Genomic DNA, 21,966 nt, shown 5'->3' on the forward strand with positions numbered 1-21,966 from the left:
TAAAAAGTCCAAACAAAAAGAACTGATTTTAAAATTGAGTATTTCAACCATGAAGGAAGTTTGACAAATAAATAGAAAATATGACTCACTGAGGGATGACCATGGACTGGGCACCTTGTATATTGTCTTGCTGGCATTAGCATTTTAATTGTCATTGTACAATGAAAAGGACAGAGTATATTCACTAACAACATGTTAAGATGTCCACTATGTATTAGGTTAAAACACAAATTATGAAAGAATGTGTAAGCTATGATCTTATTTTACAGAAACAAATACACACCCAAACTCATACTACGTTTGAAGTATGTATACTAAAATGTCAGTTTTCACTGCGTAACAGGATTGTGATCATTTTTTTTTAAAGATTTTATTTATTTATTTATTTGAGAGAGAGAGTGAGAGAGAGAGAGAGAGCACAAGAGGGGGGAGCGGGAGAGGGAGAAGCAGGCTCCCTGCTGAGCAGGGAGCCCGATGCGGGACTCGATCCAGGGACTCCAGGATCATGACCTGAGCCGAAGGCAGTCGCTTAACCAACTGAGCCACCCAGGCGCCCCGGATTGTGATCATTTAAACAGTTTTTACTCTTCTTTTCTTCTAATGTCTCAAAAGTGCTTACTCTACGTAAATTTTTTAAATGAAATTTGATACTTCCTATCGGTTTGCTGAGAAGCAGCAAATAATGGAAAAGGGACTATTTTATGTAAGTTGTATTAAATTAGTAAAGTGGCATCTTGTTATTTTTTTATATCTAAAAATCTAAACCTAACTAACAGGGCATGTGAGTCTGAAGTTGCAAGAGAGAGAGCATCTGAACACAGAGGAAGAGAAAGAAAAGTAGATGAACAGAGACCAGGAAGAGACTTTTTTTTAAAGATGGCTAATAGGGGCACCTAGGTGGCTCAGTCAGTTAAGCGTCTGCCTTCGGCTCAGGTCATGATCTCAGGGTCCTGGGATCGAGCCCCGCATCGGGCTCCCTGCTCGGCGGGGGGTCTGCTTCTCCCTCTGACCCTCCTCCCCCCTCTCATGTGCTCTCTCTCTCTCTCATTCTCTCTCTCAAATAAATAAATAAAATCTTTTTTAAAAATTAAGTTAAAAAGGGCGCCTGGGTGGCTCAGTCGGTTAAGCCACTGCCTTCGGCTCAGGTCATGATCCTGAGGTCCTGGGATCGAGCCCCGCATCGGGCTCCCTGCTCGGCGGGGGGTCTGCTTCTCCCTCTGACCCTCCTCCCCCCTCTCATGTGCTCTCTCTCTCTCTCATTCTCTCTCTCAAATAAATAAATAAAATCTTTTTTAAAAATTAAGTTAAAAAGGGCGCCTGGGTGGCTCAGTCGGTTAAGCCACTGCCTTCGGCTCAGGTCATGATCCTGAGGTCCTGGGATCGAGCCCCGCATCGGGCTCCCTGCTCGGCGGGGGGTCTGCTTCTCCCTCTGACCCTCCTCCCCCCTCTCATGTGCTCTCTCTCTCTCTCATTCTCTCTCTCAAATAAATAAATAAAATCTTTTTTAAAAATTAAGTTAAAAAGGGCGCCTGGGTGGCTCAGTCGGTTAAGCCACTGCCTTCGGCTCAGGTCATGATCCTGAGGTCCTGGGATCGAGCCCCGCATCGGGCTCCCTGCTCGGCGGGGGGTCTGCTTCTCCCTCTGACCCTCCTCCCCCCTCTCATGTGCTCTCTCTCTCTCTCATTCTCTCTCTCAAATAAATAAATAAAATCTTTTTTAAAAATTAAGTTAAAAAGGGCGCCTGGGTGGCTCAGTCGGTTAAGCCACTGCCTTCGGCTCAGGTCATGATCCTGAGGTCCTGGGATCGAGCCCCGCATCGGGCTCCCTGCTCGGCGGGGGGTCTGCTTCTCCCTCTGACCCTCCTCCCCCCTCTCATGTGCTCTCTCTCTCTCTCATTCTCTCTCTCAAATAAATAAATAAAATCTTTTTTAAAAATTAAGTTAAAAAGGGCGCCTGGGTGGCTCAGTCGGTTAAGCCACTGCCTTCGGCTCAGGTCATGATCCTGAGGTCCTGGGATCGAGCCCCGCATCGGGCTCCCTGCTCGGCGGGGGGTCTGCTTCTCCCTTTCCCTCTGCTCCTCCCCCAACCTCACGTGCTCTCTCTCTCTCTCACTTGCTCTCTCTCAAGTAAATAAGTAAAATCTTAAAAAAAATAAAATAAAAGATAGCTAGTAACATAAAGATGTTACTATGGAAAGATGGAGTGAAAGAAAAATGAAGTCACAGACAGAAAGACAGAAAGGAAAAAATCAGCGGGAAGAAATAGGGTCACAGGAGAAAAACAAACATTAGAGAGCAGAGAAAGAATGGCAAAAGAGAAGAAATACATTTTAAACAATCATAATGCAAGAGGAAGCTATCCCTTCCTATTCATCTCTTAATGAAATGGAAAATCTTAAATAAGATCACAAAATGAGTCATTTTTAAAGTTATTTTTTGGTTTTTGTTACTTTTCTCCTCATAGGAGTGAGAAATGACGCGTGTGCTTGATAGCCAAGATTAACTTGACCTACACCAGTCTCAGAGACTGGACAGGACTGCAACCAATCCATCAGGTGTCTTTCAGATCTTTCTCTTTGTCTACAGCACCAAGTTCAAGACTATCTTTGAAAAGTGAAGAGTAGTTAGTTACCAATTTACAAGTGCAGCTGATGTAACAAAGCTCTCTCTTTTATTTTTTAACTTTAAACTTTAGGTATGGTAAAGGAAGTGAACCGATATCCCCCAAAATTGCACTCAAAAGAAGAAGCTGTAACTATCAAAGTGCCTAATGGATTCCCTCTAAATTCCTGTGAACACTTCCTCAGTTTACACAATCACTGTGCCCCCTGCTCCCCGCTCTCAAGAAAGAAAAGCAATAGATCTTTCCTCCTCCTGTCCTTCATCAATGTGAAAATCGTCTCATTGCTGCTCTATGTTTTACTAATGTAAAATTTCTTCTACTTTTCTTACTTTATGTTTTCTTCTTCCTCTTAGCTTAAGGAGTTGAAATCTAGCAAAAGTGAAAAGGTAGAGTTTGATCTTTGAATAACTTCTGGAAAGTAGTAAACCTATCTGAACGCTCTTTCCTGAAAGAGAAAGGTAAAAAGATGTTGCGTGCAAGTGGCTTAATTAAAAAGCCCCAAAGTTCTTTGCCAATCCTCCCATAGAGAGGAAGGTCCCCTGCCCTCTCCCCTGGAATCCGGGCAGGTTTGTGACAGCTTCAAGGAGTCGAGTAGAGCAGAAGATTCCGGAGCACTTTTAAGGCTCGATCACAAAAAGCCATGCAGCTTCTGCTTGGCTCTCTTGAAACACTGGCTCTTAGAAAGTGCCCTCTCAGGGAGCTTCCCGGAACACTGGCGCATGCTGTGAGGAAGCCCAAGCCACATGCAAAGGCCACATGTAGGCACTCCCGTTCACAGTCCCAGCTGAGCTGAGCCTTTGAGTCATCCCAGTCCAGAGGACAGACATACCAGTGCTGAAGCTTCCAAATGATTCCATCTGCCAGATATCTGTGTCTTTCCAAATGAGACTCCAGACATCATCATGCAATGGCAAGGCATCATCCCTGCTTTGCCAAGTCCAAATCCCTGACCCAGAGCATCAATGAGTATAACTAATCGTTTCCACTGATAATGGGGTTTTGTTTTATGTTTCTAAGTTTAGGGTGTTTTTTGATGCAACAGTAGATAACTGGAGCAATGGAGATTAAAAAGAAATGATCACACAGCAGTTAGTACCGTAAATTAACTGTGATCACAGTGGAAAGAGTGGGCAACGTAGAACCTCCATGTCACCCACTGTCAGCCTGAAAACAGCTGCAAGCAGGTGGAGGTTAAGATCTCTTTCCTCTGCTCTCTCCCCGGTCTGTCTACCTAACTTTCTTTCTTTTTTTATTTCTCTTTTTTCTTTTGATCTTTGTTTATACCTATCCCTTAAGTCTGCCCTTGGGTCACTGATTTACTGTTGTAGAGGGTATTCATTTTTCATGAAACAAATATTTATTGAGCATTCTTCTAGATATTAGGATAACAAAGGTGAGGAAATCTAACTCTGTCCTTGACCTTGTAATAAAATGTTTTTCAAACTGTGGATCACAACCATTAATAATCACAAAATCATCCTGATGGGTCCTAGCAAACACTTTAAAAATAAAAATAATACAGAAAATAACAGACTAAAACTAATAACAAAAAAGGATTTCCAAGTAGCATAGTGAGTTACAGTTTCATGAATCCTTCATCCTGACACGAACACATGATGTCTGTATTGTTTCCATCCTAAAACTTTGAGAAACATAGTCTAATAGCTAGACAAAAATAAATCTCATTTCTGAAGTATAAAACACATGAATGAGATTGTGTTTAGGAAATGTGCAATTAAGTTGCTGGCTTTGGAACACGCTGTAAGAGTCACAGAATCATTCTCCTCTACTAATAATGGGTTTTGTTTTTTACTGTTGGTAGCTTTGTTTAGAAGGAGTGTTCTAGTGTTTCTACGGCCATCTTTGGTGAACAAGTGCCTGCCTTCAAAGTGTGTCACTCATTCTGTATCTGAGCATTTCACAGTTAAATGTTTGAGTACTTGAGTCAATCTATTCATTGGTTTAATAGCTGAATTAGAGAACATGGAATTATCATGACCTCTGGCATTTATCTTTGCCTGCAATTCTAGAAGCAGTCATATCTTACCAAACCCAAGCTAGGGAGCTTAAGCAAAAAAAAAAAAAAAAAAAAAGTTAGCTGCCTGTGTAATCAATATGATAGCCTCTATCCAACAGTCAGTGGTAAACATTAAATAACACGTCATAAAACCACTGAATCTGAGTAATACTCATGGCAGTCAGTACCTTCTCTCTCCTGCACCCTCTCATTTATGTTACTCAACTTAGACTGGCTTTTTTTTCCCCATCATCCTGAAATAAGTATATATTCTTCCAAGTCTTCCCAAGAGGAAAAGCACCAAATGATTCAAAATGATAGCTCCCATCCAATTCCCGAACTCTAATTAGGAAATTCTAAAACCACCCCAAAAAATGTTTTTACAGAAAACTTCAGAAAGACTACTGCCAATTTAGTTTGAGTCACTGAGAGCAAAACAGCGGGATAGAGGTGAGATGACATTCCCAGAAAAGGCAGTGGCTGGTGGAAGCCCAATACCAGGGCTGGAGAGCTCGTGAGCAAAATGCAGGACAATCTGAGGCTTGTATGCACGTGTGTGGGTGTGTGTGTGCGGGGCGTGGGGGGGGGGGGTGTGTTTCAGTTCTCACAAGTTGGGCTTGATGGATTGAGAAAAGGCTGAGGGAAGCAAAAGTAGTACCTATCATTCCTATCCCAAACAACAACACAGGAATCAAATACCCAGGTGCACCATGTGGCTATCACGCTGCCCATTGCTCAGCCTTTTGTCTTCATCTACTGAATTGGGAAAAATCTAATAGGTCTAATAAAATCTAAACGTTAATAATATTAATAATCTTTTGGTTCCTGACTTGAAGAAACTCAAAATGCAAGTCTGGGGATGATTATAAAACACTGGTGGTTAGCATGTGGCCAGATGCTACAGACTGAATGCTTGTGTCTCCCCAAAATTTGTTTGTTAAATCCTAATGCCCAAAGTGATGGTTTTAGAAGATGGGGCCTCTGGGGAGGTGGGCCCTTACCCTCATGAATGGGATTAATGCCCTTATAAAAGAGACGGTAGGGAGCTTTCTCTCCCTTCTGCCATGTGAGGGCACAGTGACAAGATGGCCGTCTATGAACCAAGAAGCGAGGCCCTCACCAGACACCAAATCTGCCAAGATGAAGGTGCTTCCAGAACTGCGAGAAATAAAATTTGGTTGTTTATAAGCCACTCAGTCTATGGTATTTTCTTAGAGCAGCCTGAAAGGACTAAGACACAAGCAAATACAAGATGACCTATTTCAAAGCATTCTTTGTGTTGGTCAAAATTCTTGCTCCAACTTCTATTCTTGGTGACTTGTTTCCACCATATGTACATGTAATGCCAGCTGCAAACAGCTGCATCCAGTGGTTCACTGGTTATTGGAAAATGGGTCACCACAGTGGAGTGTGACTATGGTAAGCCTCTCTTTCATTTAATGAAAGAGTGTGTGGGTGTGGGGTAGAGAATGCCAACAAGGTTCCTAAGTCATGGGCCGTATTTTCCTTCACAGAAACTCTGAAGTATTTATTTAAGTCTAGCATTCTCTCTGCTCTCCTGTGACCACTGCTTCCTCAGAGCCAATTGCCTGAAATAAAGAACTTGAGATGGGTGAGCCGCATGAATATTAATGGCTCCCCACGGTGAGATAAAGCAAAACACACTTTCTCAGACTGAACTATCACATAATTAAGGGTAAATTATCATTCACAACTACAGTTTGATTCTTAGAGTTTGTTATTTGCTACACTGAAAATAAGAATGATAATACTGACTTTGAAACTGGATTACTAGCTGATAATGTGCACAATAAAGATTTATTTGCATAATATAAGGTACGGTGGAGGGGGAAGCTCTTATTTCTCCCTCCCCATGGCTATTGCTGTGAACTAGAGATAAATTCCTAAAGTTGACCAAATTCTCAGCAATGGATCATTTATTCCAAAATAGGGAGTACTTCAATCCATGCAACTGATTTAATTATTATCTTATGAAACTTCATGAATCTTCAGAAATTTTTAATTGATATCCAACTAAGTATAGGTGTGGGGGGGAAAGAAAGAAAGAGAGAGTGAATGTATATACAGTACTTATTTTGGGAAAGATACTTAATAAGCCGTGGGGGATCAAAAGCCAACTCTTTAACACTGATTTAACACTCTAAGAGAAGCATTAAGATTCATTTACTCACCCTACAATTCCTCAACGGTGAATAATCTGAAAGTGTATGTGCATATTCTGGTAATTGAATGAACCAAAATCATACATAATTTATTGAGAGACTAATTGTACTTTCTATCCTGCAAAGAAAACTGTATCACATTAAATCAACAAACAGTCCTCAAACACCTACTTATTTTGTTCAAGGAACCAGGTGAGACACTGTCATGGGGATGTAGAGGTGGAATACACAGTTTTTGATTGTAAGGCATTTGTAAGCCCAGGGGAAAGAAAACACAAATTAGCGCACAAATAGTTAAAACATCAGTTCAAGGCAACAGTAAAGAGATGCAGGTTCTGCTTAGCTAACAAATGAACCCTAAGAGACAGTAACCTAAAGAAGCAATGATTCTGCTAGCAGTAGAGGAGAGAAGAAATTTACAAAAGGACTGAATTAAGAAACTAACCTCCAAAATTGGGGTCAAGATTATTTCAGGCAAGGGGCGCCTGGGTGGCTCAGTCGTTAAGCGCCTGCCTCCAGCTCAGGTCATGGTCCCAGGGTCCTGGGATCCAGCTTGAGTGGGGCTCCCTGCTCAGTGCGGGGTCTGCTTCTCCCTGTGCTCCTCCCCCGGCTAATGCTCAAGCTGGGCAGTTTCTTCCTGCTCAAACAGTTTAGGGTTGGTGAAGGAGAGGAGGTAAGCTATCCTGAAGTGGTGGTTATTTTAATAACATTGTTTCCCGTGTGTGATTGTTGCTGAGAGTCATCTCCCCAGAAGCAAGGAGTATGTCATTTCCTGTCTTTATCCCCAGCACCTAGTGTTGTACCTGAAATACAATGGGGGAGAGGGGCGGGAGGAGGAGCAGAATTAAATTCCAAGAGTAAAGGTTTATCTGGAGAAGAGGAAGGCAGTTTGTCCAAAGCTGAGGGAACAAGAGAAAGACAGCAAATTGCAAATGTTGCCTGGGGTTAGACTGTGGCCCACACTGATGGCCAGGTGAAGGAAGGAAGGAAGTTGGACCTCATTCTCTCTCAGCAACAGTGGAAAGCAACCAGAATGAGGCCTCCAGTACAGGGAGCACCCAGGCCTATGAGCCAATAAGAATTCATAATATGGGCTTTCATCACAGGCAGGAATCAGGGGAAAGATCCAGAGGCTTGCTCCCACTTCTAGTGGTAGGTTTCAAATACGGCACTAGACCACCAGCATTTTGTTTAAAATGCTCGAACCCCAGCCTTGATCTACTGAATCTAAATCTCTAGATTTGAGACGTGATCTACATTTAAGTCTGAGAGCTGCTGTTTTGGAAAATGAAAATACCCCAGGGGGATGGGACACAGATTCACTATCTAGAGAGTATATTATACTGTAAATACACTAAAACCATTGCAATGTATATCTTAATTGGGCAGATTTTACGGCGTATGAGTCAGATGTTTAAAAAATAAAGCAGAAGAGTTCAGATCCTACTTAAAAGATTTTTTTTTTAATGCGTACTGAATCATATAGGTCCAAAAATGTAGGGTCAAAATGTAAACCTAATTGATTCAAAAATCATATTCCCAGTAATCTTTCCAAACGTGACCCCCATCAATCATCAATTGGTGTCAATCTAGTCTACCTCCAGACTGAAAACTCTATGAAATCAGGCACTTCATTATCTTTCTCACCCCAGCACGTGTTTAACTGTCAAATCTGAGCAAATCACTTTCTCCCTCTTGCACTTCCATGCCCCAATCTATTATAGATTTTTTCTACTTATTTTCTTATGAATATAAGTTAGAAAATTTTTACATTCTAAATTAGGAGTACCCAAAAGGGAAGCTAAAATTGGATATGTTAGTTGGGTAACTATATGTTAACATTTTATCTGGCTGTGCAAATCAACACATTCATCAAGAAGATATCACTGTGAAAATAAATAAAAGAGCAGCTTTATTTAACTGCAATGTGTTATTATTAACCTTAGCCAGGATATCAAGGAGGTTAATAGATAGCAAGCATTTCAAGAACATTCTTATCTGGTCCCGTTTTCTCCTTGGAATCAAGAGGGCCACCCAGCATTTGATGTCAGTCTCTAGATATATTTCAAAATACCCTTGCATTTCTTTCCTCTCTGTAGTAAAAGGTTTTCTGATCATTTCTAGCATAGGCTGACCACTCTTCCCTTATGGTGTATGCAGACTAATCACAGGGGAGTCTGTAGTCCAACCATTTATGGTTTAGCTTAAAACCCTCTGAAGGCTCCCCGGTGTTCTCAGAATAAAGTTTAAAATCCTAGGGGCACCTGGGTGGCTCAGTTGGCTAAGTGTCCAACTCTTGATCTCAGCTCAGGTCTTGGTCTCAGGTTATGAGTTCAAGCCCTGTGTTGGGCTCCACGCTGGGCGTGGAGCCTAATTTAAAAAAAAAAAAAAAAGGTGTAAAATCCTTATTATGGCCTGACAAGGCTTTTAGAATTGAGGCTTATGCAAAAACTCTCTCGACACATCTTGCCCATTTTAAGGGCCTCCCCCTCCACCTTTGTCCTAGATCTCTGCTTAAATGTCACCTGCTCCAGGCTAAATTAGGTCTGGATGCTTTCCTCCGTCCTTTGTGACACAATTGTAACTGGTTAATTTGGGGTAAATACTTATTTGTCTCTCTCTCCTTCTGGATTTTGAGAATCATGAAGGTTGGAACTATCTTGAGCTTAGCACAGTGCCTTGCACATAGGGGAAGTCAATACAAGTTTGTTTTATCGAATATATGCATACACAGTGGTTATTGTTGTTGTTCTCCTCCTGGCATGGCTGTTTCTGTTTGACAGACCTGGATTATGAGCTGGCAGATCCAGTACAAGTAGCCTGTCTAGTAGAGTCCAGTGCTTTCCAAAAGCTGGTGACAGGCATTCCAGCAGACATTAGGGCAGGGAGCATCCATAACAGAACTCAGGTTCAATCACAAGTCAAAAAAGAAAGAACTCAGCAGTGGGGCGCATGTGAACGTGCAGTCCTTAACAAGTCCACAGCAGGCAGCAGGTTGTGAGGGGAAGACAAGGGAGAGAGCAAAGGGGCAGCACGAGAGAAATGCTTAGAGTCAGGAGCCTGAGGAGAGCTGAAGGCACAGGGCAAGGTGAAAAGCAGGAACATTTCTCTTTGCATTCCTGCCTGCTGAGAGCCAGGCTTGGGGCACTGGCCCAGGTCTGCAGGTGGTGGCCCGTGCTGGTCACACCTGGCTGAGGGGTAGGCTTGCCGAAGCAGAGACAGTGGCTTCCATTGAATGAATCCAGAATCTTGTACCACAGGCAGCAGAAAAGGCAATGTCATGTGGCTGGGTCAGGAAATTCACAACATCCCTGGGCTCTGGTTTGCTCAAATTAAGATGCCGATCCCAATGAAAGTTCTTTGATTGAGAGTAACAAAGACCAACTTGAGGTGGTTTAAGGAAAGGGGTGGGACTGAAAAGCCCCAGCAGGTCCTCTCACAAGGGTGCAAAGACAGGAAACAGCAGAAAGGGAAATCAGGATAGGGAGCTTCTCCCTCTCCACCTCCTCTGACTCCCTCAGGGCCCTTCATCCCCACTTACTCTCCGTCCTTCCTGCAGGCTGGTTTTACTCCTTGCCCTTACAGCTCAGTCCACCAAACCCTGTAGTTAGCTTGCAGGAAGATTTATCTGCCATCAAATGTGATTCTGTATGACTTTCCCGTTTGAGCAAACACCATCACCCAACTTACCTCTCAATTTCAGATGCCCAGAAGAGATTGCATGGGGGCCCGGCTAGGCTAAGGTGTCAGCTCCTGGTGCCATTAGCTGTGGGGCAACAGGAGAAGGAAACATGGCACCAGGCCACAGAGCTGCTCGTCCCAGGAACCAGGACAGGACAGCTCCCCAGGAAAAGACATACCTCAGTTCGCTCTGTATTTTGTTTGGTGGTGGTGGTGGTGGTGGTCTGTGTATTTGTGTTACTTTCTTCAGGGAACAGCACACTCCAAACGTGAGGCTTCCTTGAACTAGTAAACTTAAATACAGCCTTGTATTTATTCTCCCTAGTTAACCCTTCCTTGTAATGATTTTTCAGTGACTTTCAAACATTTTTGACCCCAAACCAAGGGAAAAACTAAGACTATCCCCGTATTGCCTATTAATGTATGAGAAGCAAATGTTTCACAAAACAACACCTATAATTGACTATTATTTTTGTATTCTTTTATAGTCCATTCTTAAAGCTCTTCCGACAGACTAAAATGATTTCATTCCCACTAATGAGTGATGATCTACAGTTTGAAAAATGCTATTAATTCTATTGTCCTGTAATTTTATTACTTAAAAAGTTCTACACTTTCACATTATACTTAAAATAGAAGAAAATCTCCCAATCTTTTCTCAGAAATACCTCCAACCCCACAAAGTTTTAGCCACTTTGAAAAGATGAACCAAGTTGGCGTGAGAGGTCTAGTGCTTAAGGACACCAACACGAAACAGGAAGATGTGGTTAACACAAATACCCCTACTCTCTCTTTTATGGGATAGCCTATGTCCATCACACAGAAAGGGGCATGTTTGAAATAAAATTTACCCAAGGCATATGTACAAGTTTGAATTGTTTTCATTACAGCGTTCTTGAGCCAGGCACACGACAGCCCTGCTCTCATTCTGTGTAGTGACCAACAGAGACGTGTACCCCTATGTTAGCTGAGCCCATTCAGAGGTGCCATCCACCATCTGTGTACAAAGCTGACCCCCCCCACACACACAGAGATGGAACCAGTTCCCTGGGGCTCACTCCTTGTCCCAAATGGAAAAGAAGCCCTACTGATGATGTGTGCACCTTTGTGGAATTTCTCAGGCAAAATACTTGGCTCAGCAATGGTGATCAAATTGGGTTACTGGGGCAAAGGTGTATGTAGAATCAAAGGCTTTCTGGAGGACCAAGAGCTGGTAGAATGAGGACGTTGAGCAGAGGAAACCGGTGAGGTAAAAGAGGACGGAAAGACCTATTTTCATCTCCGGCTCCAAGAGCTGACGTACCTCCCATTCGTGGTATGGCATGATGAGAACTGTCGGAATGCCTGCCTGTCTCACAGAACAGCCTAAGAGCGTGGGATACTGGCTCTGGAATCGGTCTTCCTGGGCCCAATCCCAGCTCACTTACTCACACCCCAGAGCCTCAGTTGTGCCCCCTGTAAAATGGAACGTGTCATAATAAAACCTGGTTCATAGACTTTTTTTTTTTTTTTGAAGATTCAATAAGACCAACAGTCTATGTGAAGCACTCGGCGGGGAGAGCTTGCCACATAGCAAGCATCCAACAAATGTTCATGGCAGGTGCAACCCCCAACCAAATAACTCCTAAACTGGCCTGCCACGGTGCTAAAACTCACAAAGGAAGGGAGTTCAGTCTTTGAAGGAATATATTTCCCAAATTCAGGTTAGACGTAGTTAGCCTGCTCCAGGACCCTTTTTCTTCCCTCTTCCCTTCTATAATTACTTGGTTATTTCCTCTCCTTCCTCAAAACCTGTGCCCATTCCAAGACTGTCTCCTCCACTAGACCTTGAGATCACGAATGCAGAGAATGGAACATATTCTTCTCACTAAGCTCTTTGTGGAGGCCAGGACTCAATGTGTGATAACTAAAATGAATTCCACATGATAATCTAGTGGTCTCCTGACTGGGTGGGACATACAAATCCCAGGGACACAATCCCTATCTGCCCAGGTTCTGGGAGGCTCAAGGCCTCTGAGAACCGAGAGCATCTGGGAAGTGAGAATGGAATAAAAAAGGGTGTCCCTCAAATGACCTCATTTCCTTCCCAAAGGTTGCTGGGGCCAGCTTTGCTGAGAGAGCCCGAATGAGGCATAGTCATCTCTCTTACTACACAGTAAGAATTCATCTAAATAAGATCTTGCCAAGGTATATCAGGATACTTTATACATTCTGCAACAGGTGGTAACAGGGATTAACTGTAGAGTATACAGTCTACTAATATTGGCCTTCACCATGCCCCATGCTACCTGCATGCTTAGGGTTAAGGATGACCAGGCAACTTTCCTAAAAAGAACAGTATTAGTGCAATAATACTACCTTAGACAATTATACACTCCATACCAAAGGCAAATGAAAATGTACGGTTGACCAGTGACAGCACGGGAGTCAGGGACACTGACCCCAAACTCAATCAAAAATTCACGTATTATTTTTGACTCCCCCAAAACTGAGCTATTAATAGCCTGCTGTTGACTGGAAGTCTTACCAATACCATAAACAGCCAATGAACACATATTTTGTATGTTACATGTATTATACACTGTGTTCTTACAATGAAGCTGGAGAAAAGAATATGTTATTAAGAAAATGATAAGGAAGAGATAATACATTTATAGTAACTGTACTGTATTTATATTAAAAAAAAAAAATCTATGTATAAGTGGACCCGTGTAGGCCAAACCCCTGTTGTTCAAGTGTCAACTGTACTTTGCTAATCCCTCGTGATTGGAAGACTACCTGTTACAACTTCCTCCAAGTTATCCTCTTAGGGAATATAGAAGCCACAGACTGAAGCTGTGATCACACACAGGCTATAGCTTCCCGTATTTATTTTCTTGAGCTGGTTACCATCAGGATCACCGGCCTGGGGTCAGTAGAGAAAAGGCATCATAAACAAATCAGGGCCCAGGCAGTGGGGACCGAGGGTTTCCAGGAGGTGACCTAGAAAGCTTTGCAGAAAGACCCACCTGGGTCCAAGCCTCAGCTTGACCACTGCCCACGTGCATGACCTCAACAACCTATTGCTTGGTCTCACCTCCCTCACTGTAAAATGGACACAATAACACATGCATCACCAGATGGAAAGGAGATAATGAGCTGAAATGTTTAGCCTTGCTCTATATAAAACTCTTTTGGGGAAGACAAATTCCACTGGAATACTTAAAGTAAACATACAATTCACAGAAATAAACAGGTGGGATACATCAAACTAAAGAGCCTTCTTCATAGTAAAGGAAACCATCAACAAAATGAAAAGGCAACTCATGGAATGGGAGAAAACAATTGCAAATCTGATAAGGGGTTAATGTTCAAAATACACAAAGAACTCACACAACTCAATGGCAAAAAACCCAAACAATCCTCTTAAAAAAAATGGGCAGAGAAACTGAATGGACATTTTTCCAAAGACATACAGATGGCCAGCAAGTACATGAAAAGGTGCTCGACATCACTCATTTTCAGGAACATGCAAATCAAAACTAAAATGATTCACACCTGTTAGAATGGCCATCATCAAATACATAAATAAGTGTTGGCCAGGATGTGGAGAAAAGGGAACCTTCATACACTGTTGGTGGGAATGTAAATTGGTGCAGCCAATAGGGAAAACAGTATGGAGGTTCCTCAAAATTGCAAAAACAAAACTACCATATGAACCAGCAGCCCCACTTTTGAATATTTACTCAAAGGAAATGAAAATAGGCTATCGAAGAGACACATGCACTCCATGTTCACTGCAGCATTATTTACAACAGCCATGGTATAGAAACACCTTAGTGTCTGTCGACAGATGAACGGGTAAAAAATATGCGGTGTATGTGTACAATGGAGTATTATTCAACCATGAGAAAGAAGGAAATCTTGCCATTAGCAACAACATAGATGGACCTTGAAGGCATTATGCTAAGTGAGGTGAGTGGGACAGAGAAAGACAAATACTACATGGTATCACTTAAGTCAAACTCATAGAAACAGGGAGTAGAAGAGTGGTTGGGGCACCTGGGTGGCTCAGTTGGTTGAGCGTCTGACTCTTGGTTTCGGCTCAGGTCATGATCTCATGGGTCGTGACATGGAGCCCCGTGTCAGGCTCCATGCTCAGCGGGGAGTCTGCTTGGAGATCCTCGCCCTCTGCCCCCCTTCCCCCCACTCACGCTCTCTTTCTCTCTAAAATAAATAAATAAATCCTGGGAAAAAAGAAAAGTGGTTGCCAGGAGCTGGAGTGGAGGGGGACGCGGATAGGGACAGGCTGGTAAAAGAACACAAACTTTCAGCTTATAAGATGAACAAGGTCTGGAGATCTAATGTAAAATATGGTAACTATAGTTGATAATGCTATATTATGTAACTAAAATTTGCTGAAAGCTTTGCAGAAAGTAGAACTTAAATGTTCCCACCAAATAAATAAATAAATAGGTGAGGTAATAGATGTGTTAATTATTATGGGGGGGCACACTTCCATAGTGTATATTTATGGCCAAATCACCACGATGTACACTTAAATATCTTACAATCTTATTTGTCAATTTTACCTCAATAAACTGAAAAAAGATACACAATTCACTTTTTATTTTTTATTTTTTATTTTCCCTCTCTCTTTCTCTCTGGGACATCACCCTGAAATATAAAAGTTTCTGGGGCAGAATTTGAACTTGTGAGTAGCTGACTTAACTTTCTGTAAGGGATTTGCATGCAATGCTTTTGCTGAGAGCTACCCAACAACATGACAATCTCTCCCACTGCACTGAAAAACCAAAATTAATGACCCAATAAGCAAATGAAGACTATTTTGGAAAATATGCTGGATAACATGAGAAAAGTAGGGGAGGTGCCTTCCCAAGTCTCTTAGAAGAGAGTCCCAAGCACCCATCCATCAGTCACAAAATGTGTTAGCATGTCGAGCCTGGAGAATTTTTCTTCTTCTTTAAAATTACAGGTGATATTTTATCTCTGGTGGAGGGAGGGCGACCACCTCATAGGCAAGGGAAAATCAGCAACTAAGCAGAACATGCATAAGTTTCAAAAATTAGTCACCGGTTACCATGGTGATGCAAATATTACCTAACAACTCACTGGGCTGTAAGTTACCAAGATGATACTAAATACATTACTTCAAAATGGAAAATGGGCTCTATTTATAGGAGCACTTGCAAGGAACTAGGTGGACCTAACAGCAGACTGGAGGCAGCCCAGTTTGCTCCCAGGATCCGAGGTCCCTCTCCTGCCCCGTGCATATCAAGTCGAGTTCTGTGTCACATGCACACACAGCTGTGCCCAGGAACAGCTGCGGAGGGAAGAGTGATGACATTTTATTTACAAACAAAGGGCAATGAGTGGGAAGATGAGTCTTCTCACTCCCTAAACTCTTAATAGAAGAATAATCTCTGCTACCGCCCACTGAAGATGGCCAGACTGGGTGACAGACTTAGATGGCGGTCCCTTTCAAACTCAACGTTAACAGTTTCCTCAGGCAATGCAAGACTTTCTAAAAAAATGACTGAGATGCCTGATAAAATAACAATTTTCCCACTGTTCTGCAGAGTTTTAATTTTATGAGTATACATTAATCTTAATTAGAACAGAAGCATAAATATTATTTGAATTTTTAAATTAGCCTAAGAACTGGCGGCACACAAACACACTCCTAAGTCAAACTTAGAGCATAACTTGTGTTCACGATGCACACTGTCTGGTACACAGCGTACCAGTACCAAAAAGCAACCCCAGACCTGTATTTCTCCAAGTGGCCCCGGGGTTTCCACATTAGAATTCCAGGGAGGCTCTAAAACAATGCAAAGTCCTAGGCCATTCCCAAGGCTAGCTCCATCGGAGTCTCTGGGGGTGGGATCTGAAAACGTACATTTCTGAAAGGTTCTCCCTTCAGTCTCGTCGTAGTAATCTCCAGTAAACTGAGGTCCCCTGATAGTGAAGACAGAAGACAGGACAACCCCCGGGGACACAAGCCAATACAGGTGAATCAAAGGCAGGGATACTTGTGATTCCATGACTTTTGGCTGTGGTTTTACCACAACCCAGGGGAAAAATCCAGCACAATATACATGTATTGTGTATATGTGTGTACAATAGAAGGATTTACAAACAATACAGGTGATGTGCTGTGACCTATCCTATTATATTCTCATTTTTAATGCTATTGCAGCCAACAAAATTGGTATCACCACCCACTAATTGGTGAAATTTGAAAAACCCTATATAACTTCTATTCTATCCAAGCTTTTCCGATACATCCCCAAAAGTTGCAATATTTGAGTTATCTCTAAAAGGCGAACCAAGTTGAAACAAGGCAGAATTCTGCTGAAAGATAGCCACAGCAATACATTAAACTGCGAACATTTATTTATTCATATCCTCTTTATGTCACAAAGAACAGCATGCAGAGCATACAAATGCAGTATAGAATAAATGGAAAATATTGAGAAAATGAAGCTAAGGGAAAATAAAGACAGGAAACTAAGTGTTTGTGGAATGAATCAAAGAACAAGCAAAATTAAATACAACACAGGCCAGGAAATCTAGTCTACTTGTTTACTCTCAACTTTCTGTCAGTTAGTATGAAGAGGAAAACCTGATCAGTTATGAAAATTCCAGGGTCCATCTGGGAAGAACAAAGCCATTTCTAAGAAGCGTTTCCAGGCCTCTGACTATACTCCCTCTGGGCTGGACTGAGTAACACCCCTTCACACTCACACACACACACACACACACTCTGGGGAGAGCAAGCCCTCACAGAGCAACAGAACCCTTGTTACTGCCTCACCTTGCACCACCACTTGATTCACGGGTAAACTCACAGTCATTCTAGGGACTGCTTATTCGGAGGAACAAAGCCTGGAGCCTGAGGTCACCCAGTGCCCCCTCCTCCAGGAGCACTTTGTATTCACTTCTGTCCCAGCGCTGACCACCTTGTTGTAATGAAAACTGTTCACAGGGCTGACCCTTCCCTCCCCACCAAGCCCACAAGGTTATGAATAACATATGTCCTTCCACAAGGACAATATTGGCTCTATGTATTTCAGTGAATTCTCCATAAAACTGAGCTAAATGCTAAGCTCTTCTAGAAATTCCCAAAAGGCAAAGTGACAGAAGCACCAAGTCTGGACTTCCTTTTTTGATTCTATCATTTACTAACCCTGAGATATTGGCCAAGCCATCGGACTTCTATGATTCAGTTTCTTATCTGTTAACCAAAGCCAGTAATTTGTATAACACGGGTTAGTCTTGAGGAAGAAATCCACAAATGGGCCTGGCCCATATTAGCTTTCCCTTCTCCTATCAATATCTCCCTAAGATATTGCTTCACCACTCCCTTCCTCCCTCCAAGCTTCCTAAAGAATAAAAAAATAAAAAAATAAAAAATAAATCACCCAAGAAGAAAGCAAGTACCCAGGAGCCACAGAACACTCCGTGTCTACACAATGCCACCTTTGGAAGGTTTCTTGTCACTGTTTCAACTACTTTAAACAGGACTTAGAGATCGTTCTTCAAAAAAAAAAGAAGTCTGAGAAAGAAGTCATTAAACATCAAATGAATGCTTTAACCAAGGAATAAGAAAGAAAAATAATTAGTAAATTCACTGTCAGGAGGCAAGGGTAGTTGCTAAAACGGGATGTAGAAACATGTCTGGTCTTCACCCTGCAATGGGCTGAATATTGCCTTAATACTAAGGTAGCGGTTGTTTGCGAGGTATACTCCATTTTCATGGACCATAGAGACTTAAAATTTAGACCACCGTGTCTCGTCTAGTCCTGAACAGAGGAAATATCAGTCATGTTTTCATTTTTTCAGGTACGAGTGTCCCAGATGGTTGACCTACCTTTTCGGTGATATAGAAGTTTGAGCTATCAGCATGCTGCAGTGCAAAGTACTCATGGTTGGCAAGGGACCACCTTAAAAACACAAGCAAAACTGATCAGAAAAACAAACGATGGTCATTTTCATTTCTACAGCGTGACACAGTTAGATGAATGAAGCACCCTGCACTTGGAAGGGGGCCCACACCCAACATACCCCACAATGCAGCTCCTAAAACAGAAGGACACTAGCCTAAGGGCGCCTGGGTGGCTCAGTTGGTTAAGCGACTGCCTTCGGCTCAGGTCATGGTCCCGGAGTCCTGGGATCGAGTCCCACATCGGGCTCCCGGCTCAGCGGGGAGCCTGCTTCTCCCTCTGACCCTCTCCCCTCTCATGCTGTTTCTCTCTCTCTCTCTCAAATAAATAAATAAATAAAATCTTAAAAAAAAAAAAAAAAAGGACACTAGCCTGACCAACCATTTCCTATGTGGATCATCTTGGTCTTCTTGGTCTTATTCCACGCCTAGTGCCTGGAATATTTCATCTTCATGGCTTTGAGCAGGGGTATTTAAATACGAAGTTATATTCCTCCCCATTTTGAAGGAGTGGAGCAGAAAGTAGGAAACAAAAGAAATGGATGCAATTTAAATTTTTGATAATTGTTTCATTCCCATTGCCTCTGCGTTCTACAATCCCCCAATCAGTGTGCTTGTGGCAGATGGAAACATTCCCATTAAGTACCCCAGGTCTTAAATAAATTCCAAGTAAGACTCGCTTCATAACCTCATGCAACTTCTCTAAGTGCTTCTCCTTTGGATTGTTAGGACAGCCAAGGACAAGGAGGGAAGCTCTAACACTGGGAAGTTCCTGCGGCTGCCAAATTACACACGGGCTTGTCTTTTAAATTCTTTTATCTTCTATGGGAACCTAAATGGTCCTTTCAATTTATATCAGATGGAGTGTGTATTTAACCTCAGGAACTTCAGACTGCTCCCTGCTGAGTAGGGTGAATGAACCACAACTTTTCAAAATAAATAAAAGTGATCCCAGTGTGCATAAGCCAGCCATTTCACACTTTCTGCTCTTTGAGGAATAACAGTAATTTTTTAGTATAAGAGGGCATGTAAATCTTACACAGTAATTTGTGATGGGCAGGTCAAGGAGTGGCTGAGGAATAAAATTTTATAACTGCTCAGGAATATTTTATTAGCTTCTCAATTTGTGGACTGAAGCAACTCAGATGAATCCTAAGTCATACTTACCCATCACAGACTTCCTTTATTATTGCAGACAGCGGCTTTTTCTGCAAAATAGCAAAAAAGGGAAACGCTGTTAGTTTCATTTCATCATTTTAAATAAAAAGAAGAAGAAAAAGAAGCCTAATAAAAAGATATCTACATAAGGAAAATTTACATTTGCTATTCTTGGTTGTTGTCAATAAGTGGGTTATTTGTCTCCAAACATAATCTACTGCCATCCCCACCAAATATATTAATGATTTATTGCCCTTGTGGTCCTCTTTTTGATTCTTAATGTTATTACTTGAACAAAATGTGCATCATATTTAACTTAGCTGCGTTAAAATCGAGATGAAAACATAGCGGCAATGAAAGCCCCAAGGTCAAATGATAACCGGAATTCCTCGGGATTAGTACAGCGGCCAGCAACCAGCAGTTTGGCTTTATGCAAACAAGCTTGGATTCATGGTATTTTTACGAGACCGTGTGGCAAAGGTAATATAAGGCATTGCGAAATTGTTCCTGCAAAGTGCATAGAATTCTCCTCCTCACCGTGGCCCTGACCAATGCCAATCAGACAGAAGCTTGAGCTGGACACACTTGAGTAATGAGACCGTGACACCATGCGCCACGGTGTCAACTGGCCGGCTGACTACAGCTGTGCTCTGGGCCGAATAGCCACAGCTGTGCTCCGCCTGCCTCCCGAGAGAAGGAATGCAGCAGAGAGACACACACAGCTCAGCCAGGCATGTTGAAAGTTCTCTACTTTGGACACAAACAGACGCGGTCTGTCCCCTGGGGTGGGCGGCAGTGTGTCAACCAAAAGAACTAATCACAGACAAGAAACAAAGGGGGAAGAAAAATCAAAGAAATACAACACATGATCTTGGATTTTCAGATACAAACATACAAAAAGCTGTCTACATGTACACATGTTCTGCTTCTGTCCCTCTGAAGGGCAATGTGGTACGGGGAGGGGAATTCTGAATCAAGCAGAACCGCTTCAAATCCTACCTCTGTTCACCTGTCTGCCGTATAACCTACAATTTCCTGAAATTTGCTGAACCTCAACCAATTTATCTGTAAAATAGGCATAGGACCTATCCCCTCCTCAGGGCTGCTATAAGAATTAAATTAAACGAGAATTAATACAAAGAGCAAAAAATTTCAAAAAAGGGTTAAGGTTCTGGCTTCTCACCCTCTTGTATCACAGAATAGATTCCATTTTCTCCTTACATCCTTGCCTTTGGACACGATGCTACTACCCTGTTGGTGAATTCTGAACACTGTTCACAGTCCTTTCTAAGGGCCTCCAGCCCCAGCTAAAAGCTGGGTCCACAGTATTCCCCCAATGAACTCCCACCCACCAGAGGTCTGGCCTCTATGAGTGAGTCCACCCCATGTGTTCAAAAGAATGCCTGACTAAACTAAAAACCCGGGCGCCTGGGTGGCTCAGTTGGTTAAGCGACTGCCTTCGGCTCAGGTCATGATCCTGGAGTCCCTGGATCAAGTCCCGCATCGGGCTCCCTGCTCGGCGGGGAGCCTGCTTCTCCCTCTCCCACTCCCCCCTGCTTGTGTTCCCTCTCTCGCTGTGTCTTTCTCTGTCAAATAAATAAATAAAATCTTTAAAAAATAATAATAATAATAATAATAAACTAAAAACCCAGTGGGAAGAAGGGACACCTAGAATCACTGAGGAGTGGAAAGGTGCTGGGGGTATCCCGACATCCTGAGCTGGTCTCCTTTAGAATAAGATGAGAAATGGTGATTGGGTTTTACAATGAACCTACATGTTACACAAGCCAAGGGCTTCACAAGAACTTCTCCACTGTTTACGGCTTCAGCGGTGAGTTAAGGGGCAAAGGTGTTCTCACAACCAAATGACAAAGGAATTTTAGGAACAAAATTCTGCCTAGAAGAAGACTCTGCACTTCCAACTGCCAGAGCCTTCTCCGGGCTAATCGTATTTCACGAAGACCTGCCAGTCCTAGCCCCCTCCTCTTATGTTTTGCCCCTTCAAAACTGAAATCTAAATCACAGGGCTGGATGTCAGCTTCAGTTACACTGCAATAACAGATCAGACCAAGAAAGCGTTGCCGCTGATGTAGGAGAAGTCACCTAAAACAACAGCTCCCAGAATTAGACTCCCTCATTGAGGTAGAGTTTTCATTCAGGTCTCATTCATAGATTCGGAACCAAATCTGAAAAGACAGCCGTCTATGGGGTACTTTCATATTTAGAATATTCTTCAGTTGGGGGGGCGCCTCAGTTGGGGTGGTTCAGTCGTTAAGCGTCTGCCTTCGGCTCAGGTCGTGATCCTAGGGTCCTGGGATCAAGCCCCGCATCGGGCTCCCTGCTCAGTGGGGAGCCTGCTT

The 21,966-nt window shown here is 42.6% G+C and overlaps 1 protein-coding gene across 2 annotated transcripts in view; it reads right to left on the reverse strand.

Moving 5' to 3' along the window:
• Positions 1 to 21,966, reverse strand: part of ELMO1 (engulfment and cell motility 1) — a 519,605-nt gene that overhangs the window by 378,981 nt on the left and 118,658 nt on the right. For both annotated transcript variants that reach the window (XM_021699424.1, XM_044920201.1), the window contains exons 3-4: positions 19,616 to 19,656; positions 18,377 to 18,449 (exon numbers count right to left, since the gene is read on the reverse strand). In XM_021699424.1, coding sequence (XP_021555099.1) covers positions 18,377 to 18,449; positions 19,616 to 19,656 — 114 coding nt within the window. The remainder of the gene's footprint in view (positions 1 to 18,376; positions 18,450 to 19,615; positions 19,657 to 21,966) is intronic.

Source organism: Neomonachus schauinslandi, chromosome 12 (assembly GCF_002201575.2).
Source record: "Neomonachus schauinslandi chromosome 12, ASM220157v2, whole genome shotgun sequence".
In the NCBI taxonomy this organism is placed as follows: Eukaryota; Metazoa; Chordata; class Mammalia; order Carnivora; family Phocidae; genus Neomonachus; species Neomonachus schauinslandi.